Below are 23,324 nucleotides of genomic sequence, written 5' to 3'. Positions count from 1 at the left end.
GAAATCATATTTTTAAGATTTAACATATTTTACCATCATCAGCATTAAATATATAAACACTCAGAAGACACATGTAGGTTCACTGCTGGTTTGGGATAGTAAATAAAGTGGCTATATTTGTGTTGTAGACACTGTGACCCCTAGTTCCTATCACCACCACTGTAAAGAAATCTGAGTCGGTAAGTTTCTCTTCAGTTAACCATTTAACATGAAACCACTCTGAATAACTTTGTTTACATCTTTGTTTACATGAATTATGAAGACATTTTGAAAAAGCGATTGAATTCCACTTTGAAATCATAAATGCAACACCAAGCCAAATTCTGTCAACCTGGTACTCTATGAAATATGCGTAAGACAGATGAATTACTTTCATAAGACTGAACTTTCAAAACATATCATTCACTCTACAGTCCATATATGGAAACTAAGCTGTAAAAACTAAGCTTTTTTTTTAAATGTGTTGTTTTTGTGATGTCATGAAAACCAATGCATTTGCATATCCACCCACTCAGCCAAAAGCAGTTCAGCTCCGACCACTCACACTGATGATAAAAGCAGTGTTTCAGCCTGGACTGCTGTTTGAATGCAGGACATCCGATCAGAACAGAGCTCGTGTACATATCTGCTGGTGTTAAGTGACAGTAACAAAAACAGTCTATTTAGGCATTTTGAGAAGTCTTGAAAAATTAATACTGACTTTTTGATACATAAATCCACAATAACCCGGACCTCAAGGGAAAAAAAATAAAACAAAAAAAATATATAGGCCCATTAAAGTCTACATGAATCAGGAATTGTATTGCATATTCCTTCAGTATCATGATATTTCTCCCTGCTTATTTGTGCATGGTAATGTATTTTAAACTATATGATATGAAATATCATGCTCTATATGACCTGTCTATGATATGAACTAACAAGCCTAGAAAAAGCTAATTTTTGATTCCTGGCTCTGACTGACAGAAAGAACGATGCGCTATGTAGGCCAGATTATGGAAGCCCGTTCTGGCTGGGCAGATGAGGAAAATGCATGTTATTTTTTTTTCCTCATCTATGTTTGGAAGCAATATGTAAAAATATTGACTTAGTATCTCAAAATGACATTTCTCAAAATGTTGAGTTAGTATGTGAAAATGACAAATTTTCTCATAACATTGACTTATTATCTCACTTATTTTCCTCGATATACTGGCTTACTAGATTGGAATATGACTTACTGTGTCAAAATATTGACTTGCTATGTCAACATGATGACTTACCATGTCACATTAATGGCGTTGTACTGAGACAGTACGATAGTTTAAGACATGAATTCAATAATTCAAGAACAAAAGTTATTTCGAAAAGGTAAGTCAATATTTCAAGTAAGCAAGTCATTAATTAAATATACTGAGTCAATTTTTCGTAATACTCAGTCAATGTTTTGACATCCTGCTGCGAAAAGCCGGGAAAGTAGAGACTTTTATTTTGAAGTATGAGTCAAACGGCAGCCGCTTTCCTCACTGTACGTTACTGGTGTATCGGTGAGGTGGAGGCGCCTTTGACTTCTTCCCAAAGAAGTGCCTGTAACGGATTATAACGCAGAATTTCTCTGAATACTCAGTATATCAGGCTTCACCGTGTCACACATGCTGGTTGTGGTTTGTTCGTACAGCTTTTACATGTTACTTCTTTGCAGCGCTGCGAAAAGTAAGTTTTTCCAACTTCTCACTTTGCAGTGAGTTTAACGCCACACTGAACTGGTGGCTTTGTAGAGCAACACAGCTGAACTTCAGGTCAGGGAAAGGTCTACAAACGTGTATCATGACATTAACTAGGTAGCTAGACAGACAGATGATAAATAGTGTACCTTTCCTAGCTAAGCTAGTATTTTCTTTTCGACAGTATACAATCATTTCTTCGGCGTGTTTATGTGTTTTCCGGTTTGCGAAGTTAACGTTATTTGACTAGCGTCAGCGCTTGGCCAGCTCATGAAGTTGAAGGCAGCTTTATTTGCCAACTTTCTTGTTCAAATTTTGCCGTTCCACCTTAAATGGTGCAGCAGTTACATTCTGGCGCCTCAATCGCCAGAATGTAACTGCTGCACCATTTAAGGTGGAACGGTAAAATTCCAAAAAGAAAGCTGGCGAACTGAAGCCAACTTCAACGTCGGACTTCGCCAGCGACAAACTTTTACAGCTTAGCCAATATTACGCAAAATATCGCATTTCCTTTTCTTGGAGTTGTCATATTCGTTGCAAAGTTATTAAATTGTAACTTACCCAACCCTGTTTACATGTTTGTACAGCAGTAACGGTCATTTACAGAAGTTTAAACATAGCTTCTAGCTAATTTAGCTCTAGCTCGGCTGGCTAACGTTGGATTCGTCAAACTTGCTCAGAGTCTGAGGGAGAAGACAGTTCGTGTTACATGATGTTTAAAGCTGTTTTATTGACCTTAAAAGAGTTCAGTTATGCCTTGTTATGATACACAGAAAATGTGTAGAGGTTTCAAATGAAAACGAAGCCTGAAGCTTGTGAAAAATGTACTAATTCAGGGGTGAAGATTTAAACAGGTGTTCAGGGTGGCATAATGTGAAACGGTTCATTGCAGAGAAACTTACAGACTGATTTCTTTACGGTGGTGGTGAATGGAACCAGAGGTCATGATGTCTGCAGCATAATTTTATTAAACTGTTACTATCCAAACCCACCAGTGAACCTCTACTTGTCTTTTGAGTTTTATATGTAATGTTGATACCTGTTATTTAGTGGTAAATCTAATAATAGTAGTAACAATAATACAAATTTTTGGGTTTCTGTTTTGCCTAAAAATGCCCTACATGTACCCCTGAGATACTGCTTTACTATAGTTTTGACAAGGGTTTGACTAATACATGGGCTGATATCTGACACAGTGTTTTACAATAGAAGATTTTGGGCTATAATCTACTTTTTTGACAACAGATTTTAGCCCAAAACCTTCTCAAAACTACTGTGGCAGATATCAGCCAGTGTATTAGTAACCATTTCATGTGATTATTTTGAGGATCTGTGAGGTATTAAACTCTTCAGACTTCTGGTTCCAGGTACCGCCACTGTGAACAATTTCGAGTTTCTGTAAAACAAAGCATTTCACGTCAAACCACTCTGAAAGACTTTGTTTACATCCTAACTTGGGAAAATTAGTGACACATTTTGCGAAACTCTTATTCTTTGGCTCTTCCTGTGATTATAGGCACTTTTATTGTTGCTTTTTCTTTCTGTCTTCTTCTAGAATGAGTCTGTTGGAAATCAGCGAGAACGTGAAACTGGCTAGAGAATATGCGCTGCTGGGCAACTACAGCTCAGCTGTGGTTTGCTATGAGGGGGTACTGGAGCAGATCAAGAAGTACTTATTTTCAGTACGCGACTCCTCTCTGCAGCAGAAATGGCAGCAGGTAAGAGTTTAGCCTCCCTGGACGTTGTCCTGGACCTGTCACGAAGGCAGTAGTTGTTGTTTGATGTGCCCATATGTTCCACGTTAGCAAACAGTAGCTTATAGGTGAGGCGAAATGTTTGGTCTGCAAACAGAAGGTACTGTTGTGATCTCCTGTGCATCCTGTTCAGGTCGGGCAGGAGATCAGCGAGGAGAGCAAGCACGTGAGGGACATCATGAGGACACTGGAGAGTTTCCAGTTGGCGGCTGCCCCTTCCAAGCCGAGCAGTTTCAGCCAAGAGAACGACATTACACCAGTTCAGGTGGAACATAGGTAAGCTTTGTGCTGTACCTTTTTGTTGTTCACCTTAGGGCTGGCCCAGACGACATTTTTCTGGCTTCGAATACTTGTGGAGATTTCCGAATGAGTAATTGGATACACATTCTCAAATCACCCAAAATACAATGGGTTTACCAATATCTTCAGCTTTTTCCTTAATTTGTTCTTAAGAAAGGACAAGAAAAAGGCTATGTGAGATTTATGGCGTGTTCTTAAATTACAGAATTGTTCGCACCTTTGTGTTCCTAAGTGTGTGTAGATTCTGTTGTTACATAAGAACAAATAAATAAATAAATAAGAAAACATCGGTGAATGTCAGAATCTTCTAAAAGTAGGTTTTAAGAAGAAATTTCTTCTGAGGGACGGTTGGTGATTGAGGCCTGTTATTTGAAATGTGTTTATTCGGCTGTGTGACTGAAAAGATTTCGAAGTTAATTAGGAGTTCAGTCTCATCGTCTGCTCTAGACACAGATTTTCCTTCCGACCTGTATAATCTCACACTCCCAGTATTTAGAGCAGGCTTGTCAAACTCAACCACTCAACAAGGGCCATATTAAAAACTCTCAACTAATCTGTGGGCTCAAGAACGGCAATGTTTTTATGTTATTTTTAATTAATGTTGCGCTGTAACCCAAACTGGCCACTGTTTTTTCAAAATATGCAAAAACGTCAACAGTAAAATACAGACACTTGTAGTAGACCTTGAAATATTACATGAATACTTGAAACATTCAAAATGTAAATGTCGCCAGGAGCTCAGTCTTTTAAACCTACCTATTTGCTTGAACTAGACACTGGGAATCCTTTCTTTGCTGCAACTTCACTAAGACCTGGGCTCAATTTCTGAGCTGCTGAGCTGACGTTAGGTGTAAATGAAGCTAGTGCATTTGGTGATGTGACTGGTGTGAAATTGTGCAGAACTGAGGTGTAACTGCTTTCCCATAGATTGCTGTTGGGGTAGGAGAGTCAGAGCACACATTACGTTGCAGTGCATGCTGGGGAATGAAGTGCAGGGCATTGTGAAATGGGCTAATATTAATAGAAAATTCAGTACTTCTGCGAGTCTGATCTGGCCCTCGGGTCTTGTATTTGACACATGGGATCTAAAGTGTTTAAACTACACTCTCAGAAAAAAAAGGTAGTAAACCGTCCCTGGGGCAGGACCCCTCTGGTTACTGGGGTGGTCTCCTCAAGGGTACATCTCGGTACCTTTAGTTAGGGAACATAATTGTACCATAATCCATTGAACTTATATTTTAAGTTGTATTGACTCCACACACCCCGTCTCGTCTCCAGACTTTTTATTTTACTGTTCTGTTTTAAAACATTTGGTTATAAAAAGATACAAATATGTACTTTTCATTTTATTTAAGGAACACAATTGGACCTTAAAACCACTGTCGTACCTGTGAGGGAACATTTACATTGTTTGTACTTTCATGAACAAGAAATGTAGCTGCAGTGTGTGTTTGTTTTATTGTATCTATACCAACAATATATACAATATGTATACCAACTTCTTATTGCAAATTTTCCACAGATTTTGGGCTCTTAATGAGGGGCGAGGAAAAAGGTTGGATTTATAAGACAAGACACAATGAGAGTATCATTGCAAAAAGGAACGTGGCACAGTAATAATTTTACGTTCATTATCTTGTTTTCATAATCTTTGGAAGCCAAAATCTTAATTGAAAACAAAATTTGATTAATCACTCAGCCCTACAACATACATACTGTCCAGAGGGGAGGTGCCATGGTTGGCATGCATGAATTTATGATGCATTCAGTTTTTAACACTTTACATATATTACCAAAAATTGTTCTATTGAAAGGCCTGATGAAATTTATTTTAGGCTACAAAGCTTTCACAGGGCCAGAGCTCACATGTACTAAATAGAGAAGTACCAGCGTAACTAATGAGTACGCAAGTATTCAGATTATTCAGGCCAGTCCCAAATGTCACTATTGATTAAATTTGTAATCTACCAGTTATTTGGAAAAATGATTAAGGGACTTTTCTAAGGCCAAAAAATACAAAATGACTTAACAGGAAGTAGCAAACCATGCCCCTTTCAAAGATTCCAATTTTTTAAATTTAAAAATATAAAGACACTATGTGGCAATAATGTTGATAATAAATGTGTCTATCAGGCTTTTATTCTTACTGTTGCAAAGATCAGTAGGAGAATCTAAAACCTGCATTATCATCATGCAATTTGCCAACAAATCTCTGCTGATTTACAGTGTAAATTTTATGCCATTATTTTTTTTTTTCCAAGTAATCAAGTTTAAATAATTAATCATGACTGTCCTCCTCCAGCGTAATGCGTTACACTCAGAAACATAAATGTCCTTAATTCAGCAGTGCTTCAATAGACCTGTTTTACACTCCTGACACATTAGTGATGATGACTTCATATTTAAGTAAGTTTTTATTGCTGCAGTAAAAGCGGCTTTGCCTTGTTTTGTTTTTCCTTGTGCTTTAATACTCGGGGAGAGTCTCTGAGTGTTTTTACTGAGATTTCAGACCTCCAGCAGAACTGTCATGTGAAGTGGATTAATATCCACGTGGCTGAAGTTGGCCTGCACACAGGCCCTTGTGCTCTTTCTGTCTTTGTCTGTTCGTCCAGTTAAGGTTATTTAAAGCTCATGGGTAAATTAAAATATAATCTGGTTTGTAAATGTATGAATGAGAATAACTGGCAAGTCATTTCAGAGCTGCTTACATCAGTTTTAACTTCTATAAATGGATGGTTTGGTCTGAAGTGAAATTTCCACCTTACCTCAAACATGGTTGATCGTCCAGGGCATGTTTGGTGTCTGAAGTTTACTTCTTCGAGGTTAATGTAGCTAAAATGTAATGAAGGCTTATACCTCACTAGGTTGTGCACCTCCCTCAAACCGTGTTGAGCTATTAAGTAACTTTAAATAGACTTTTTCATGTACTTTCAAACACTGATTGACACCTTTACTGGAAGAAATGGAGAATTTAAGACATTTTGAAACTAGAATCACTTTCTTTCTCAGGCAGTAGTTTTGCATATGCTTCCTTTTCTTTGCTCCATACTCTCAGAAATAAAGGTACTAAACTGTCACTGGGGCAGAACCACCCTTGTCACTGGGGTGGTTCCCTCATAGGTACATCTCGGTACCTTTAGTCAGGGAACGAAATTGTACCAGATTATATTTTATTGTTCTGTTTTAAAACATTAGGTTATGAAAAAGTACAAATATGTACTTTTGACCTGGAAAAACGAATTGAAGGTTCACTATTGGACCTTAAAACCACTGTTGTACCTTTGAGGGGACATTTACATTGTTTATACCTGGATGAATGAAAAATGTACCTGCACAGAACCCTTATTTCTAACAGTGCAGTGCAGAACTAAAGAAGAAAACTTCAGACACTAAATGAGCCTTGGGTGATCCGCCACATTTGACATTTGGGTTAAAATGGAAGGATGAAAATTAGGTATTCAAAGCAGCTGATGTAAGAGTGGGCGATAATTTTTGATTTCGTCGTGATAATGCCACAGTATGCTTTTCTGACTTCATTGTGGGTATCGTTAGGACTTCTCGAACACTAAAAAAAACTTTGTCATTACAGAGCAAACATATTTAGCACAGCACAGCATGTATAATGTTAAGTATACAGGGTGATTCAAACAGATTCATCCAATTTCAAAATGATTTATTTCACTTGTAAATCATTACAGAACAATGCAGTATATTGTAAATGGTTTAAATGAGCATAAAGTAAAATTACATAATAAACAAGTGCTCAAAATGAACCTTCTCCAGCTGTACGGACAACATCAACGCCATAGTCATTCAGCATGTCGGGTGTCACTGTACTCACGGCTCTTTCAATGCGATTTCGGAGATCATCCAGTGTTGTGGAACCAACGCTGAACGCTCTGAGCAGTTGGAGGTTCACTGCCGACGAAATTCATGTTGCACAGTTATGACGGGTTCACTCTTATTGAAGTGGAGAATGCAAAACGCTTTCTGCTCAGGGGTCCCATCTCCTCACAGACTGAAGGGAGTCATCAGAAACTCTATGACCCCCTCTTTCAGTTGGATTGTGATTGGTTCCTAGGCGCCTGACAGTTGTAAAAATATGACGCTTTGAAATCGAATTAATCTTTTTGAGTCACCCTGTAAATCAGTGTTCGTGTTTAAAATGTTTTATATGGCTTTACTGGTTCATGTTCTGGTTTGTGATTCGTGGTCTGTTTTTACATATCAGTCTTTAGAAAAAAAAACAAAATATTGAGATGCATATCATAAAAATTGTTTTCAGGTATCTTGATGTTCCATTTTTGCTGTATCTCCCACCCCTAATATGATATAACTGGGGTGAATGTGGGGCTGTGGTTGTTTTCAGGTCGTCTCCGTGTGCGGTACGGAGGGCCCCAGTGCCGTATCGAGAAGGTAAACCTCATGGCAACAGACTGAGTGTTGGCCCTCGCTCCCAGCACCGACAGTCACCACGTATCCCCAACGGCGACAGAGCAAAACCTCCAAAAGGCAAAGAAAAGAAAGAGAATGTGTCCAAGCAAAAAGAGGACAAGGTAAGGATTGGCAGATGGATGGATTGTTGAATGGGCAGAAAAGGAAAAGCTCCTTCATTACCTAGATCATACCTGCTCTCTTAATGTCCATTGTGTCAAATACTCACTGTAACTCTACACTTATATTTACTTTGTGGACCTTATGCTTTTGGCTGAATTGACTTAGCAGAATTCCCAACCTGTGTTACCGGTTTCCTCCGTCTGTGCAAATACAGGCAGCTCAGAAAGAGCCAAGCTAGAGCTAAAATGAAATACTCTACAATCTAAACTCAGTCTTCCTTACTTGTTTGTTTGCTTGTTTGTGATTTGATTTGATGAACCTTTACGTTTTGCTTCAAGTGTTTCCTTAGAGCTGTGCTGAACGTTCTTTTTTCCTAAGCTTGCTAATACTTCACAACCGTGCATTAATATACTCCTCCCTCCTTCACCTCTAGAACAAACCAGAGGCCTCAGAGACGGAGGTGAAAAAGTTTGACAGAGGAGGAGAAGATAAAGACCTGATTGAGACGCTGGAACGAGACATCATTTCCCAAAACCCTAATGTGAAATGGTGCGTTCATGTCCTGCAGTTCTCTCTCCCACTCCCTCATTTACAGCCATTTTTTCCTGGACTAGTCAAGAAATAAGCTATTCAAAAATGCTAGGGTCACTAATAGTGAGTAAGACTAGTCTTGGCTGGTTAGCGTGATAATTTTGCAAAAAAAAATAGAGGCTATATATATATATATATATATATATATATATGAAACATCTAACTTTATTTTTAAGGATATTATACTCTGTGTCAGTAGATGTGCCCAAGTCCAAAGGAACATAAACGTTAAAACCGCCCAGTTTACCCAGAAAAGGGAGAAATATCACAAAACATATTAGTCACTTAGTGATCATTGAAATGTTATTCATTGGGCACATGTGTGTTGTTTGCCTAGAAAAAGCAAGATTAACCTACTTACAAAGAAAACGCCTATTCAGGTTCCCTGGGGCTTTAAAGGACCTACATGTAAGAGTGTTACATGTAAAAATGTCTTACGTTGTCATTGCAAGACCTCTTTTTCTTTTTAAAAAGTCCATTTGCACTGTTCTAACTGCAATGGGACCCGTGTTGGGTGTGTATATATTTACACATGCAATAAATATGTCCATTAGCCCAAAAATACTTACCTTTTAGAGTAATCACAACAGTAATGTACATGCCACCAGATCATGTTGTTTACTGAAACTCCACTCCCCCAGGGATGACATAGCTGACCTGGAGGAAGCGAAGAAGCTGCTGAAGGAGGCGGTGGTTCTGCCCATGTGGATGCCGGAGTTCTTTAAGGGAATTCGACGACCATGGAAGGTACAGCTCTATAGTTTTATATAGGCTTTTTCCCACAAGACTGAGATGGTAAAAAAGGGGTTAATGGTTTGTATATGAGACAAGTAAGACGGTTCCTGAAAAATGTTTGCATGTAAGCAAGAGTAAAATTTTAACTCCCCTTAGTTGAGCTCAGTGGGTCTGATTTACAGCGCCATCTGCTGGCCAGAAAGGCTTTTAGAACACGTTTAACATTGAGTCAAAAATAATAGCTGCAAAGGGTATATGGTGTTTAATGATGTGGTAGGAATGGGTGCAGTTCATATGCGATAAAAGGCCTTTAAGAATTATTTGACAAAACATGTCTTAATGTCTCACTGTTTGAATTTCAGGGCGTGCTGATGGTGGGGCCCCCAGGCACCGGAAAGACACTGCTGGCAAAAGCTGTTGCCACAGAATGCAGGACAACCTTCTTTAATGTTTCCTCTTCCACCCTCACTTCCAAATACAGAGGGGAGTCTGAGAAACTTGTGCGCCTGCTGTTTGAAATGGTGACTATATATACACACAAGGTTTTGTTTGTTTTTGTTGCACACCCAAACTCTTACAAATGAGATGACACCAGTGCTAAAATTTTAAACACAGTTAGTCAAACATGCTCTGTGTTAACATGTGTGTCTGTGTGTGATGTCTGGGTTTGTAGGCACGGTTTTACGCTCCGACTACCATCTTCATCGATGAGATCGACTCTATGTGCAGCCGCAGAGGAACATCAGAGGAACATGAAGCCAGCAGACGCGTCAAAGCGGAACTACTGGTGCAGATGGACGGTACGTATGAAGCTAAAATAGCGACATGCCTGATTCTCCTTAGCTGCAGACACAAAAGAAGAAAGCCATTGCACAGAAGTGTCCACAAATATATGGCAGAACTGTGTGCATTAGGGATGTAATGATACAGAAATTTTGCGATATATTTTGTATTGTCTTTTTTGCAGCATGACAGAAGTTATATAAATATATATATATCACGCTGTTGTTGGAAGAAAACCTTGTATCTCCAAAATGGTAACTTTACAGGTGAAGGAAAAAAACTACTTCACTTTTAATGTAAGTCAGTGGAACCAGACCTTTTTCCAAGTCATTTTGGGTGATTTATTTTAGTCCATTCGTCATGGAATTTGCATACAATGTAAAGGGTAACAGGTATTTTCAAATTATGTCAAAAACTGAAAAACGTCAGAAAAGGAGATACGAGGTTTTCTTCTGACAACAGAGATATATATATTTATACAACAGTTAGTTCCGGCCACGCAAGCTGATTGGTTGAGAAGCGTTCTAACTGCGCTGTTATTTCGCCATAACATCACGTTTTTTTCACAAACACTGTATCACTCTGCTTAGACGCCGTTGCTAAGTACAGCTGTAGGAGACGCTCAAGCCATTTGAACATTTTGACTTCTTACTTTGCCACAAACAGAAAATAGGTACTTATAAGATCACATTTGACCGACAGCCGATTTGGTCAGACTCTGAAGATGAGACTACACTAAATTCATCAGCACTGAGCAAGCTTTTCCGTCTGAACCTGGAATCAGCCAGAAATGAACTGAATACCATTCGCCAAACAAAATAGGCTGTAAGATGCTTTAGAGATTGGCTGGAACAAAACAACATTAATATGGATCTAGGAAAAAAAAGACAACACTGAGCTAAACTTGATATTGTGGCGGTTTTATGGCTCAGTCTGTACTTCAAAAGGCGAGGCTTACAGCTGGCTGTGCAGCGAGTGGGCGGAGCTCGTTAGTCTGATGTAGCAACAAGCTGCTTGTTAAGGAACTATAATTTGGTGGAAGCAACTGCTAACATTAAAACATATTAAATGCTGCGTTCACGGCCCAGTTTATTTATTACTTTATTTACTTAACTGTTGTATAAAAGCATTAGGTCATGTGTTATCGCAAATAACATCACAGCTGTGATGATCTACTGCGACCAAATCACAGCCGTGATGTTATTTCGCAATAACACTCCCTTTCGTGTTCTATTGCTTATATAACAAAGCTAAGTATTCATTTTGCGTGTATGATTATTACTAGAAATACCAAGGATTGTGTTACCTTAATAGAGGTACAGAAACCATTCCCAGCATCGTACATTTCATAGAATGAAATGTCATGTTATTCGATCCGCAGCGTGTACCGTTTCACAAACTCTGTATACAGAAAAGTGAATATTAACATGTATCGTGACACCCTTACAAGCAAATAGTTGCGTAGAGTGGCTCTGGTACCTGCAAGTTGGTTACACAGACAGATATAACATTCAGGCATTGCAGGCAATCCATGTGTGTTAAAAAAGACATTCATGTTGCGTTTACCAATTGGGACCTGCAGGTGTTGGAGGAACGTCTGAAAGCGACCCATCCAAAATGGTGATGGTTCTGGCAGCCACTAACTTCCCATGGGACATTGATGAAGCTCTAAGACGCAGGCTAGAAAAAAGAATTTACATTCCGTTGCCCTCAGGTAGGCCACCGTTACTACTATTAGCTGCCTTCAAGCCTAACAACATGGTGTAAGCTTCTGTATGGCCTACTGGTCCTATAGAACCATGGAGCCACAACACTGCGAACAAACCATGGCAGCTTTTTATTTATTATTTTCTGACAGAGGTCAGACTTTAAGTAAGGATAAATTAAACCATGAGTGACCTGGTAACCGCAGCCCCTTTTAAGGTTCTGTTAATGGATCGATGTGACACCCTGTTCCTGTAACTGTGGGTCAAGTGAATCTACTGAAACGCGATGCTAGCTAATAACATTTTGACGTGTTTGTAGTATTACAGTGTGCTGTTACTGTACATTATAAGTGTGTTTGATCTGAAGCTAAGGGTCGAGTTGACCTGCTGAAGATAAATCTGAAAGAGCTGGAACTGGCTAATGACGTTGATATGGACAAGATTGCTGAGCAGATGGAGGGCTATTCAGGAGCCGACATCACCAATGTCTGCAGGTTTGGCCCACAGTCCTCTTCTTTCTCACTCCCTTTAACATCTCAGTCAGACCAGTTGTTAATAAACTGGATGAACAAATTGTTAGTAAGCTGAATAAAGCTGTTAAATAGAGGCTTCTAGAAAAAAAATAGAAGAAAATTGTTTGTGTTATGTAATAAACTGTGTGGGTCTGTTGCAGGGATGCATCTCTGATGGCGATGAGGCGACGGATCGAGGGATTGACCCCTGAGGAGATCCGCAACATTTCCAGTGATGAGATGCACATGCCCACAACTATGGAGGACTTTGAGACAGCTCTGAAGAAAGTGTCAAAGTCCGTCTCGGCTGCCGATCTGGAGAAGTATGAGAAGTGGATCGCCGAATTTGGCTCTTGCTAACCCATCCTGATGCTACCTATGGGGTAAAATTTGGATTCTGTAGTTATTAATTTTGAAACCTGTCGACTTTTAGCACTTTGGAATACTGTGGGCCAATTTCTGTTGTTTGACTGAAGAATCCTGTCACTTGGTGGTGGTTTAGCTATGTCTGAAATCACGTCCTATTGGCCAGTTTTAGTTGCTGACTACAGGACCGGTGTGTCATGCATTCTGGAGGAAAGGTTCAGCTCTGGGATCATCTTCTCTTTGAAGTAGTGTTATTTATTGAGATATGAAAGCTCCAAACTGATGTGTGGTCATTCAGTACTTAGGTTTTGGAAGTGATGAAACATGAGAGACCTTCTTTAGAGCAGTGGGTCTTCTGGGAACCATTTTGAACTGCCTTACTTACACAAGCCTTTCTTCTCTAAAGGTAATGTCACTACAATAAATGAGTAGTCAGTCACTTAGAACCATGATTGGTTGTGATGGTCTCGATATACCAAAAAATGTAATACTTTTGAAAATATCTGAATATCTAGGTGTCATGAAATCACCATGCCAATGATGATGAAAAGTGAAAGTGGTATCACATATTTTGAGGTTTATTTCTACACACTACTGCCAATCAGTGGCCTTTTTGCAGTGAAGAAGCTATGCAAGCACTTGAATTAGCTGATTTGTGCCTTTTAAACTGACCAAGGTCATAAAGAAAAAGACCAAACTCGAAGAGATGTGTTTTTGCCTTTGTCCATGTCCGTTGTGTGCCATTCTTTTGTCTTTCATATAGTAGACAGTTGTGTGAAAATGTGGTAAAATTATTGCTTTATAGAAGTTAATAAAGTTTTTTATATTGGAATAAAAATGTTTAGGAAGTGCTGTTATTTTATTCTTTTTTTTTTAACTAACCAGAAGAACAGGTTTTGTTCAAGTACTTCCAAATTGTCTAGTTCTAATATACCATTACTGGACAGCCACATTTTTGTTTATATTCTCTCAACCTTAAAATGGTGTTCTAACTGAAGTGTCATGTTTTTGTAAAGAGAAGAACACTTGAATGTATTTGTCAAACCAGAAATACAAGAGAAAATACAACGGTTCGTTTTATTAATTAAACATAGACTTGCAATGCATAATTTGCTTGCACTCAGTTTACATGCTCTTGATAACCTCATACTACAATATTGCTAACATCTGATCAAAAGCAAAAAACATCTCATTTCTCTATGAAACATAAATAGGATGTGAATGAACAGAAGCGACTTGAGGTATAATTTGATTTTCGTCTTGTTTCGTGGACACAGATCTAACAGTGTCCTTGGGCATATAATACAAAGCTGGATTAACTGGTTAGCAGGCCCACATGTTCAGTTTCAGGTAAGCAGTTTCTGACCAAACCTAAGTTAATATTACTCCAACAACTCTGTGCCACCTCAAGTCAAATTAGTGTGCAAACTCATTGAAAACCCCCTCCCAGCTGTCAGAGAAAACCCTAAGCTTCCAAAGAATTTAAACAAAGATGCAAAAAAAATTCTGTTCATCAAAGGGCCGATCACTCAAGTGAGGCAGTGTGTGAGACAGTTCATCCAGTGTATATTCTTGTTTCACTTAGAACAACTGTGACTAGAACTGTTAGACAATGGCCTCTTTGGAGTGCACATTAATAAGCTTAATTACAAAAATGTGGATCTTGATGGAAATAAGAACGGCGTGTCAAAATTACACCACATCCTATTTTATATCACATCATACATGTCAAGATATTTGTCCATAGGCACAATGCAGTAGCACTCAGCTAATACAAACAAGAAATCAAGGGCCTGTCTCACAAAGCAGGATGCCTTGTGATGCTGGATCACTGTTCACCAAGGTACATCACCATTACAGTTTATACTGCATGCCCAACCTCCTCCAAGGACATTTAAATTCTGGATTTCGGATCATCTCCTGGACCAATCCCAGCCTAAACAATGGGAAACTGACAGAGCTGGCCCACTCTGGTTACTTTGTTTACTTCCTGACGTTTGTGGCATCAATCATGTGAAGAATCCAGCTTTTTTAGCATGTGGACGCAGTGCTAAGACAGCTTTCTAAACATTTATGTAGATTTCTTTTTCTTCTTTGAAAAATAAGCCACGATTAGCTGTTTGTCAGTCACTCTTTCGTGTGCATGTGCACAGGGATTAATCATAGTGTATCTAAACCTGAATTAACAGAGAAAGTTGTTAACCATGGTTCCATTTCTTTGTACATTGGTTCTACGAAGCTAAAACGTAGTCAGGAACCCTCACTAAGCTGAACTCGCTTCACGAGACAGGCCCAAGGAGATGTTTAACAAATCCTTTTAATGCCTCACTGAAACAAAACACTGAACGAATAAAGAAATGCAATGGAATAAATTTGATTTTATAAAGTGCTACGTTTGGAGGGGAAAAAAAAAGAACTCTCGGGCATCCCTTCAACCTGAAATGCCCCAAACAGGTAATCGAAAGATCAGTAGGAATCTTCCCTCACACCGCTTTTCTCCTCTGTCTCTCTCTCCATCTCCATGCTCTCTACCAGACTCTGCTTCTCTTCGTCCTCCTCCACTGGCATCAGGGTCTCTGGGTTCAGGTGAAAGAATCCCCTGGCAAAGAAAAACAATGTTATATATTCGTTTTATGCTACAAACCAGGCCTTGCCAGACCACAAATTAGTCCACATTTTTGTTCTACCTCAGCTCCCAACACACCTGAATGAGGTATTCAGGGTTTTTAGTGACTTGATACAGGTGTGTTGGGACCTGGAATAGAGCAAAAATGTCACTTGGAGGGCCCTGAGAAGTGGTTTGAAAGTCAACGTGTTAGAAAAAGTACACAAAACCTATTATTATGGTTTTCGGTATTGAACTAAATCATGAAAACTGGCTTTCAACAGAACAAATTTATCATCCAAAGAAAATCACAGAGGGTGGATGTTAGCTTGGAAAGTGGTCATACTTGTGTTCACAAGAGGGAAACAAGACGTCCAGAATCTTGATGATGACGGCAGAGCCCACAACCCCCACAACTACCACCCACATAATGAGGAAGAAGAGTGGCAGTGACTCGGAGCAGAAGCGCTTGAGTCTATCTCTCAGCTCCTCCACCCATCGACACACCACCTGTACAGAAACAGACAGAAGGAAAACGGTAGCAAACACATTCTTTTTAAATCAACCAAAATACTAACAAGCACTTTAATGTCAAACTGCAGAAAATGTACAAAGCAAGATAGATTTAGCGTTTTTTTTTACACGAGGTGGGGGGGGGCTTGAGTACAGAATTGGTGGTGGTGAATGCTCTTACAGTAAGGCTATAGTAAACTGCTTAGAACTTAATTTCAAAGACTGTTGTACAAAGCAATTAAACATTAAAGGTGCATGCAACACATTTAATTACTGCAGACTAGGGAGGGACTAGTTTGATACACTGTATCAAATAACAGTCAAAGTGTTCTGTGATGTTATTTACATATTTGCACCATTTTTATGTAAAAAATGCGTTACACTGTTCCAGCTGTGCCACTTGTAATATTTTTCATCCTTTTGTTCCCAAAAGAATCTGAGCTCTGGGTAAAATCAGGGGGTGTCAAGAGATGAGAAAATTAATCTAGATATATCCGTCCATCCATGTATGTATCCATCCATCCATTCGTCTGTCTATCTATCCATCTGTCTATCTATCCAGCTATCTATCTGTCTAACTATCCGTCTATCCATCCATCCGGCTAGCTAGGTGTATATCCCTCTCCCTCTCCCTCTCTCCCTCCCTCCCTCCCTCCATCTATCTGTCTGTCTATCTGTCTGTCTATCCGTCTATCTATCCGTCTATCTAGCCAGGTATCTCTATCTATCTATCTGTCTATCCATCCATCCGTCAATCTCTGTCTATCTAATCAATCCATCCATCCATCCATCCATCCGTCAATCCATCTATCTGTCTATCTAATCCATCCGTCAATCCATCTAATCCATCCATCCGTCAATCTACTTTCTAGTGAATCTATCTAGATCACAAACCAAGAATGACAGTCCTTCTGAGTGTCTGTGTTAAAAACACCAAAAACCATGTGCAGGTCTTGCAGTATTTATCATACTGACAATCCACCCTTTCCATTGTTTAAGTGATAATTATTTCCATTTGAGAATTATTTGTCTGTGCGACTCTTTTTTGGTTTTTCCAATTTACTGCATAAACCTATCACACTGCAATGTGACTTCTCCCAAAATATCTTTGTGGATGAAGCCTTTTTTCATCTGGATGTTGCTCACTCACATTATAAGAGGAGGGGGACTGTCTCAGCGGAACCTCAGGCAGCAGGTTGTCCGGATTAACTGTTTCGTCCTGTGCAGACTCGTACAACGTGCTAGGGTCCATGCGCAGAGGTGTCTCAGGCAGTTTCCCTGGAGCAGCGATCTCCTCCTGGGTAGTTTCAGCTTGTTTGAGTGGGTAGTGACTTGTGGTGTGCAGGACTTGGTCCTCAGCTGGAGGTGATGAGAATAAGAAATCATCATGTTATAGTTCCAGCTTTCAATGCTCTTTATTGCTCTGTCTGATTCATCTCGTTTCATCCTTAACATGAAAAATTAGAATCAGACTGAACACTCATTACAAATAAGGGTTGGACCAGAGCACCAACCTTTTTCAGGGATGGACTCATCAGTCATGATGATGTCATTTTCCCTCGGCATGGCTGAGATCTTGCTCTGCGACATGGGAAAGAAGTCGTGTACCCGAGTAACCTCCTCAGAGTTCTGGTTCAACAGCATTTTCATCTCCCACACATCTGGCTGCCACACCTGCAAGGTCAAAATCAGAGTTGGAATCAGGACACTTTTTTGTCAAGTGTGATGAGGATAAAGGGAATTTGCTTTAGTGCTTGACCACTAACTGCAATGTTAGAACAGGTGTGGCTGAAGCAGCTAAAGTCTTACTCAAAGCAGAAATTAAATTTAAAATGGTGTACATGTGTGGCAATCAAGTAAATTAATAAGTTTCTTGACATTTCTCAGTTGCTTTTGGGATAAGTTGTTTTGCAACTGTTTTCCTGGAATGAACTTCTACTGGTATGTTACCGCAATAGAAAGGGCAAAGCCAAGTCCACAGTCAAATTCTACTGTCGCATGGTATAAACACACTGTATACTGTTTGTATATACCATGCTTACAATAATTATAATATATACCATGCTTGCAGTCACTACAATACCAGAAAGTACAATAATGTAATGTCAGATACAGTCAAATACAATTTTAACCTTTCAAGCTCACATATGTAGGTGCTAAGTCTTGAAAAAGTAAGATATTAAAAAAACAACAACAACAACAACAAATAATCATCTACAGTTTAAATAAAACTGAAAAAATGTGATGGTTACATTTTCTTGGCCCAGCTGGATTATCTCCTGACCCAAAGTCAGCAGCAGCACCTCTTCTCCTGCATCACTCTGCATTTCTGACTGATCCAGCATGAGTCTCATCACACTGCTGACCAGCTCCCCAGCTCCATCGCTGAGGGTAACGTTACTGTCATCTACTGTAGAGACAGGAGAGAGTGAACAGTAACAAGCAAAGTAAGCTCATCACATTTTTTGAAAGAAAATTAAAAGCAACCTGGTTCAATCTGAAGTTTTGTAGAAAACCTATAAGCTGTGGTTGAGCTTAATCCTAAATGCTAGCCTATCCACCAAGAGTACCAAATACAGTCCAATGCATTTTTCTTTCGAGTCTTACTTACACAACAAAGCCTGGCATGTCATTCTTGTCACCTCCGAGGGCTTGAGATGAACTCCGTTGACCATAGTTTTGTTGTCCACCATGGCAACACTCAGGTTTATCTGTAAGGGAATTGCTAACATTGAGTAGTTGAACTAGAGAAGAGGGTGCACTTTTGTATTATAATAACCCTCCAATTCCTATAAACATTAGTTTTTAACAAACAAACATGACTATGAGAAAAAAACTACTGTAGTAAATATCTGACTCCTCAAAGAAAAAGTTTTTATCATGAAATTAATTCAATTTAATGTAAGTGGTTTGTTGCATGCTCCACATCTTCTGATTTAGTTTTTCACTGTAATTCCTCTGGCACCGCCTGGCTTATAGCTTAGCTTCTGGGTAACCCAATGATTATTTGGACCAAGGACAATAAAAGCACAAGCCAGCCAGGTCCTAACCACATGCACTACGGCGTTCCACAATATTTTTTTTCATAATCAACTTCTGAACGACACCCTGGCAGTTATATCTTGTCTGCATGGACCATATTTATGAAGCTGTGTGCAGCCTTTCATAGTCCACAAAAACAAGGCTATCTCACTATGATGTTTACAGACACATTCATCAGCATGCACAGGACACAAAGACAAACAAAGATATAATAGAACACACTGTTTGTTTACCTGTACATTGTAGGATGACTCTTTGTTTTCACTAACTGCAGTCACATTGATCACATTTTCCTGGGGATACACACACACACAAAAAAACAATGTGTTACCAAATTTAAACAGCCTTGGCTGCACTGTAATAAGATAAACTAAACAAAATACTTAACATAAAGCGAAATTTCTGTAAAATAAATCCAAATACATCAAAAAAGACCTTACTTTACATTTAAGTCTTCAAAGGTCTAGCAACACATACTCATTTCCAATACTGTATCAAGTGAGGGGTGCATTTTATTGGGACCCTCATACAGACACTGGCACCGCACATTCACAACTCACAGAACGATCCAATTTCTTAAAAACAATCTAGTCAGCTTCCATCAACACTACACAGACAGCCCTGACATCTATGCATTTCCCTTTTATTCATTATGCATCTCATCTGTTATATTTTCCAATGGTTCTCTCTCAAAATACAAAATCATATGTTAATTTTTTTATGATTACAATCTTAAATAGGCAGTCTGACATAAGCATATAGGTTAATGTGAGATGTTAGTGTGTGACACGGGCTGCTCTGAGAACACCAACTTGTTTGAGACATAACAATAGCAAATAAACAAGCAAAATACACAGTCATATTTATATTCACCAAAATTGATTTTGAAAATGAAGGACCCATATATTACTTCTTTATTTATTTGGCACTGGGTGTCATAAGATCCTTGTTACACCACTAATCATAGCCATCAGTTCACATGCTTAACAGCCACAGAAGTCTTGCAATACATATCAAGTTACATCCCATACGTTAACCCACACTGACAAGAGGTCAAACAGAGAAGTAAAATACACAAAAGATATCCTGATGATAGTATGTCCCTTCCTGATTCTCACAGAATCCACCAGAACACAAAAAAGACATGATATGCTAGGATGGGTCACAGTAATTCATGATCTCCTGTGGTTTTATTTAACTACACAAGACATTTGTAAACTTCTGCAGTTTCTATTAGAGCTGGGCAACTAATCATATTTCATTGTCAATTACGATTTTGGCTTCCAATTATTATGATAACGAAGATAAATTGATTATTGTGCTGCAGTCCATTTCGCAACGATGCTCTCATTTTGTCTTGTGTTATAAATAAATCACACTATTTTCCTTTACAGTGGTGCATTTTCACCCCTCACTAAGAGCCCAAGCTCAGTCTCAGCCAGGCTGTAGCATTTTTGGTTCAGCTCCAGTCAAGATGATGGAAAGAGAGCATTTGGTCAACAAGACAGGTAAAATCAATTCAGCTGTTTGGAAACACTTTGATTTCAAGGAGTCTGATGAGGAACAACAACAAATACTGTGGTGGTGTCTGCACCACAAGGCAATTCAACCAATTTGTTTATTCACTGGAAATTCAATCTGTTAAAAAATTGTGCTTTATTTTAAGATCAACAAACGCATGATGTTCCCAAAGTCAATGAGTAATCGTGTTAAATAACTGTGATCTCAGTACTGACCAAAATAATCACGATTATGATTTTTGCCAAAATTGAGCAGCTCTAGTTTCTATGTTCCCTACAGCTTCCTATTCGTAATGACCATTAAGCCAGAGTTAACCGAGCGGTCCCAGGGCAGGAGAAAAACCATTACGATGTACAATGGGAACAGTCCAGCCATACAGTATCTGTATTACTAACAAGAGAGTACTGACATGTTCTGAATTTCCAGACATTTCCAGCTCTATCACCCATTTTATTTTGAGGATTCCTGAAAAAGAGTTTTGTAACCTAGTTAGGTAAGCTAACTAACAGCTACATTACGACACTTCTGAGAAACTGGGCCGACAAGTCTGCCAAACTAGCTAACGTTAGCAATGTTAGTTTCCATTAATACGCCAACTAAAGCCAGCCAGCCAGCCAACGTATTATCTGTTAATTTTACACTGACATTAGTTTGGAAATAAAATAACTCAGTAAGCCAAACAAAAACAAAGCAAACAATCCCAGTGTTCTCTCAAGCAGCTAGCTAGGCAGCTAACGCTAACACTGCTAGGCTAATTATACGAATTACTGTCGACCGTTACCAATTTGAGACGACTTACCGTACTCAACTGCCGCGTTTCTGAAAATGTCGAAATAAAGACGATAGTTAAAGAGAAAACGACGGAAAATATCCCCCAGCTCGACGCCATCGCTGTCGGCTAGCTAGCTAACACATAAACAGGTCCTGCTTGTTTTCGACGCTGCATTAGCTGGCTACATGCTTAAGCTGCGGTATTTTTTATATTTCCACCCGTATTCAGGAAACCCAAGCCCTTAACCAATCAAATTGCAGGAGAGCGAGTCCTATATCCAATCATATTGCAGGAGGGCGGGATTTGTCAGAATACAGGTGGGATACATATAACGTACATCTACAGTAAAGATGCAACCTATTTTAAAGAAAACGATAATCTGCACATACTGGTAACGGGCACGACCATTAAGGAAGCCCATTCCCAAACAGACAGAGGGAAAAAAATCGTGTCGACCCTTCTTTCTCTTTTCTGTTTCTGGCAGCAGTTTGTCAAAATTTATTATGATTCACTATGTTGAAATAATTGCTTATATTCTCAAAATCTCGATTTAGTATCTCCAAAAAAAACGACTTATTAAGACAATACGTCATTATACATATAGTAAGTCAGCATGTTGACAAAATGCCTCATTATACAAAATATTTAAAGAACATTTGTTGAAGAAAAGTTGTTGTTTTGAAACACAAGCTAGCTACATCATCTTTTTCAGAAAAAAATATATATATTTCCACTGAGTACCGAGATAATGAGGTAATATTTTGGGAAAATAAGTATTTATTTTGAGATACTAAGTCAAATATTTGGCACATTCTGCCAAAGAAGGACAGGAAAACAGGTGAGTTTTTTTTTACTCTGCCTGTTGGGAACTGGACAAACAAACAAACAAACAAATGCTGCAATTTAGTCCAACACTAGAGTTTATCCACATCCGAGAAAAAAATGTAAACGTTTCAGCCCAGTTTGGTTGACCAATCACGAACAGCCTCTACACAGAGGCGGTCCTTACTGTCAGTTATCATGCACCGCAGGCAGCCCTCACAGAAGTGTAGCTAACAAATTAGCACAAAAAAATATATAAAGACCACTTAAAGATAAAAAACGTTACAAATTAACTCAATTCACTACAGAACACACAAAAATGAAGAGTAGAGTGGAAAGAAGCAAAATAAAGCACCCAGAGAGGAAAAGGAACCGGCAAGAGACACTTATCCTGGACCTGGAGTGAACAGCGATCATTAGCTGGAGAGACCTGAGGGACCTGACAGCCGATGCCGAGCCAGAGATAGAGAGGAGATACCACTCTGCAATGTCTTCCGGGTTTCTCGAACGCTAGAGGGCGCTCCCGAGCGAGTCCAAAACGAATGGGTTGATATAGAGCATTTGAGCAAAACTGTAGTTTGTAAATGCTTAAACATTTTTAATGTAAAAGAATGCGATCATTTCCTAAACACAGAACAGCATAAAACATTTTAACACTGCTGTTATATTTTAAGAGCTTTTAAACTCGAGTTTAAAAAGGCACCTCATGTATGTCCGTGGCATCTGTGAGCGCGAACAGCCAGTTCCTTTGTTTTTTTAGTGAAATGCATCCTTCTACTTTCTGAAATTAAAGAAAGGTTCTGGGTGAGTGATTAGAAACTGTTTCAACTTTTCCTTTTTAGCCATTGAGCTCCATTCACTCCCATTCAGTGAGGACTCCCTCGCGGGCGCCCTCTGCTGTTCAGCAGTCCTGTGTTTGATATAATGGAGTAAATCGGAAGTGGGCAGGCTCCTCATAAACCGGCTCTGGCCGAGCTAGCCTCACACGAAATGAGCTATTTAGTCGGGTATGTTCTGGTATAATTTGTTATTCTCCAAAAGG

At 39.1% G+C, this 23,324-nt stretch overlaps 2 protein-coding genes across 2 annotated transcripts; one reads left to right on the top strand and one right to left on the bottom strand.

Moving 5' to 3' along the window:
• The first annotated feature begins 1,499 nt into the window (after nt 1-1,499).
• katna1 (katanin p60 (ATPase containing) subunit A 1) lies at nt 1,500-13,518 on the top strand. The gene is made up of 11 exons (XM_036581360.1): nt 1,500-1,692; nt 3,259-3,421; nt 3,591-3,733; nt 8,127-8,313; nt 8,748-8,863; nt 9,547-9,652; nt 10,003-10,161; nt 10,314-10,440; nt 12,006-12,137; nt 12,497-12,623; nt 12,803-13,518. The coding sequence occupies exons 2-11, from the start codon at nt 3,260-3,262 to the stop codon at nt 12,999-13,001; spliced, it is 1,458 nt and encodes a 485-aa protein (XP_036437253.1). The 5' UTR covers nt 1,500-1,692; nt 3,259; the 3' UTR covers nt 13,002-13,518.
• Nucleotides 13,519-14,693: 1,175 nt separating this feature from the next.
• Nucleotides 14,694-21,661, bottom strand: ginm1 (glycoprotein integral membrane 1). The gene is made up of 8 exons (XM_036581361.1): nt 21,488-21,661; nt 19,401-19,460; nt 18,737-18,836; nt 18,378-18,535; nt 17,640-17,799; nt 17,276-17,484; nt 15,959-16,122; nt 14,694-15,606 (listed from the first exon to the last, which is right to left on the bottom strand). The coding sequence occupies exons 1-8, from the start codon at nt 21,575-21,577 to the stop codon at nt 15,474-15,476; spliced, it is 1,074 nt and encodes a 357-aa protein (XP_036437254.1). The 5' UTR covers nt 21,578-21,661; the 3' UTR covers nt 14,694-15,473.
• Nucleotides 21,662-23,324: the final 1,663 nt, after the last annotated feature.

This window comes from Colossoma macropomum, unplaced genomic scaffold (assembly GCF_904425465.1).
Source record: "Colossoma macropomum unplaced genomic scaffold, Colossoma_macropomum, whole genome shotgun sequence".
Taxonomy (NCBI): Eukaryota; Metazoa; Chordata; class Actinopteri; order Characiformes; family Serrasalmidae; genus Colossoma; species Colossoma macropomum.
Note: the sequence above shows the minus strand (reverse complement) of the source record. Positions and strands in the feature narration are given on the sequence as shown.

Coding starts and splice junctions, on each gene's coding strand:
- katna1 (XM_036581360.1), top strand. CDS start 3,260: ATGAGTCTGTTGGAAATCAGCGAGAACGTGAAACTGGCTAGAGAATAT. Junction 3,422..3,590: donor TGCAGCAGAAATGGCAGCAG/GTAAGAGTTTAG, acceptor CATCCTGTTCAG/GTCGGGCAGGAGATCAGCGA. Junction 10,162..10,313: donor TGCGCCTGCTGTTTGAAATG/GTGACTATATAT, acceptor CTGGGTTTGTAG/GCACGGTTTTACGCTCCGAC.
- ginm1 (XM_036581361.1), bottom strand. CDS start 21,577: ATGGCGTCGAGCTGGGGGATATTTTCCGTCGTTTTCTCTTTAACTATC. Junction 17,485..17,639: donor TGAGTCCATCCCTGAAAAAG/GTTGGTGCTCTG, acceptor CATCACCTCCAG/CTGAGGACCAAGTCCTGCAC. Junction 16,123..17,275: donor AGTCCCCCTCCTCTTATAAT/GTGAGTGAGCAA, acceptor GTTTCTGTACAG/GTGGTGTGTCGATGGGTGGA.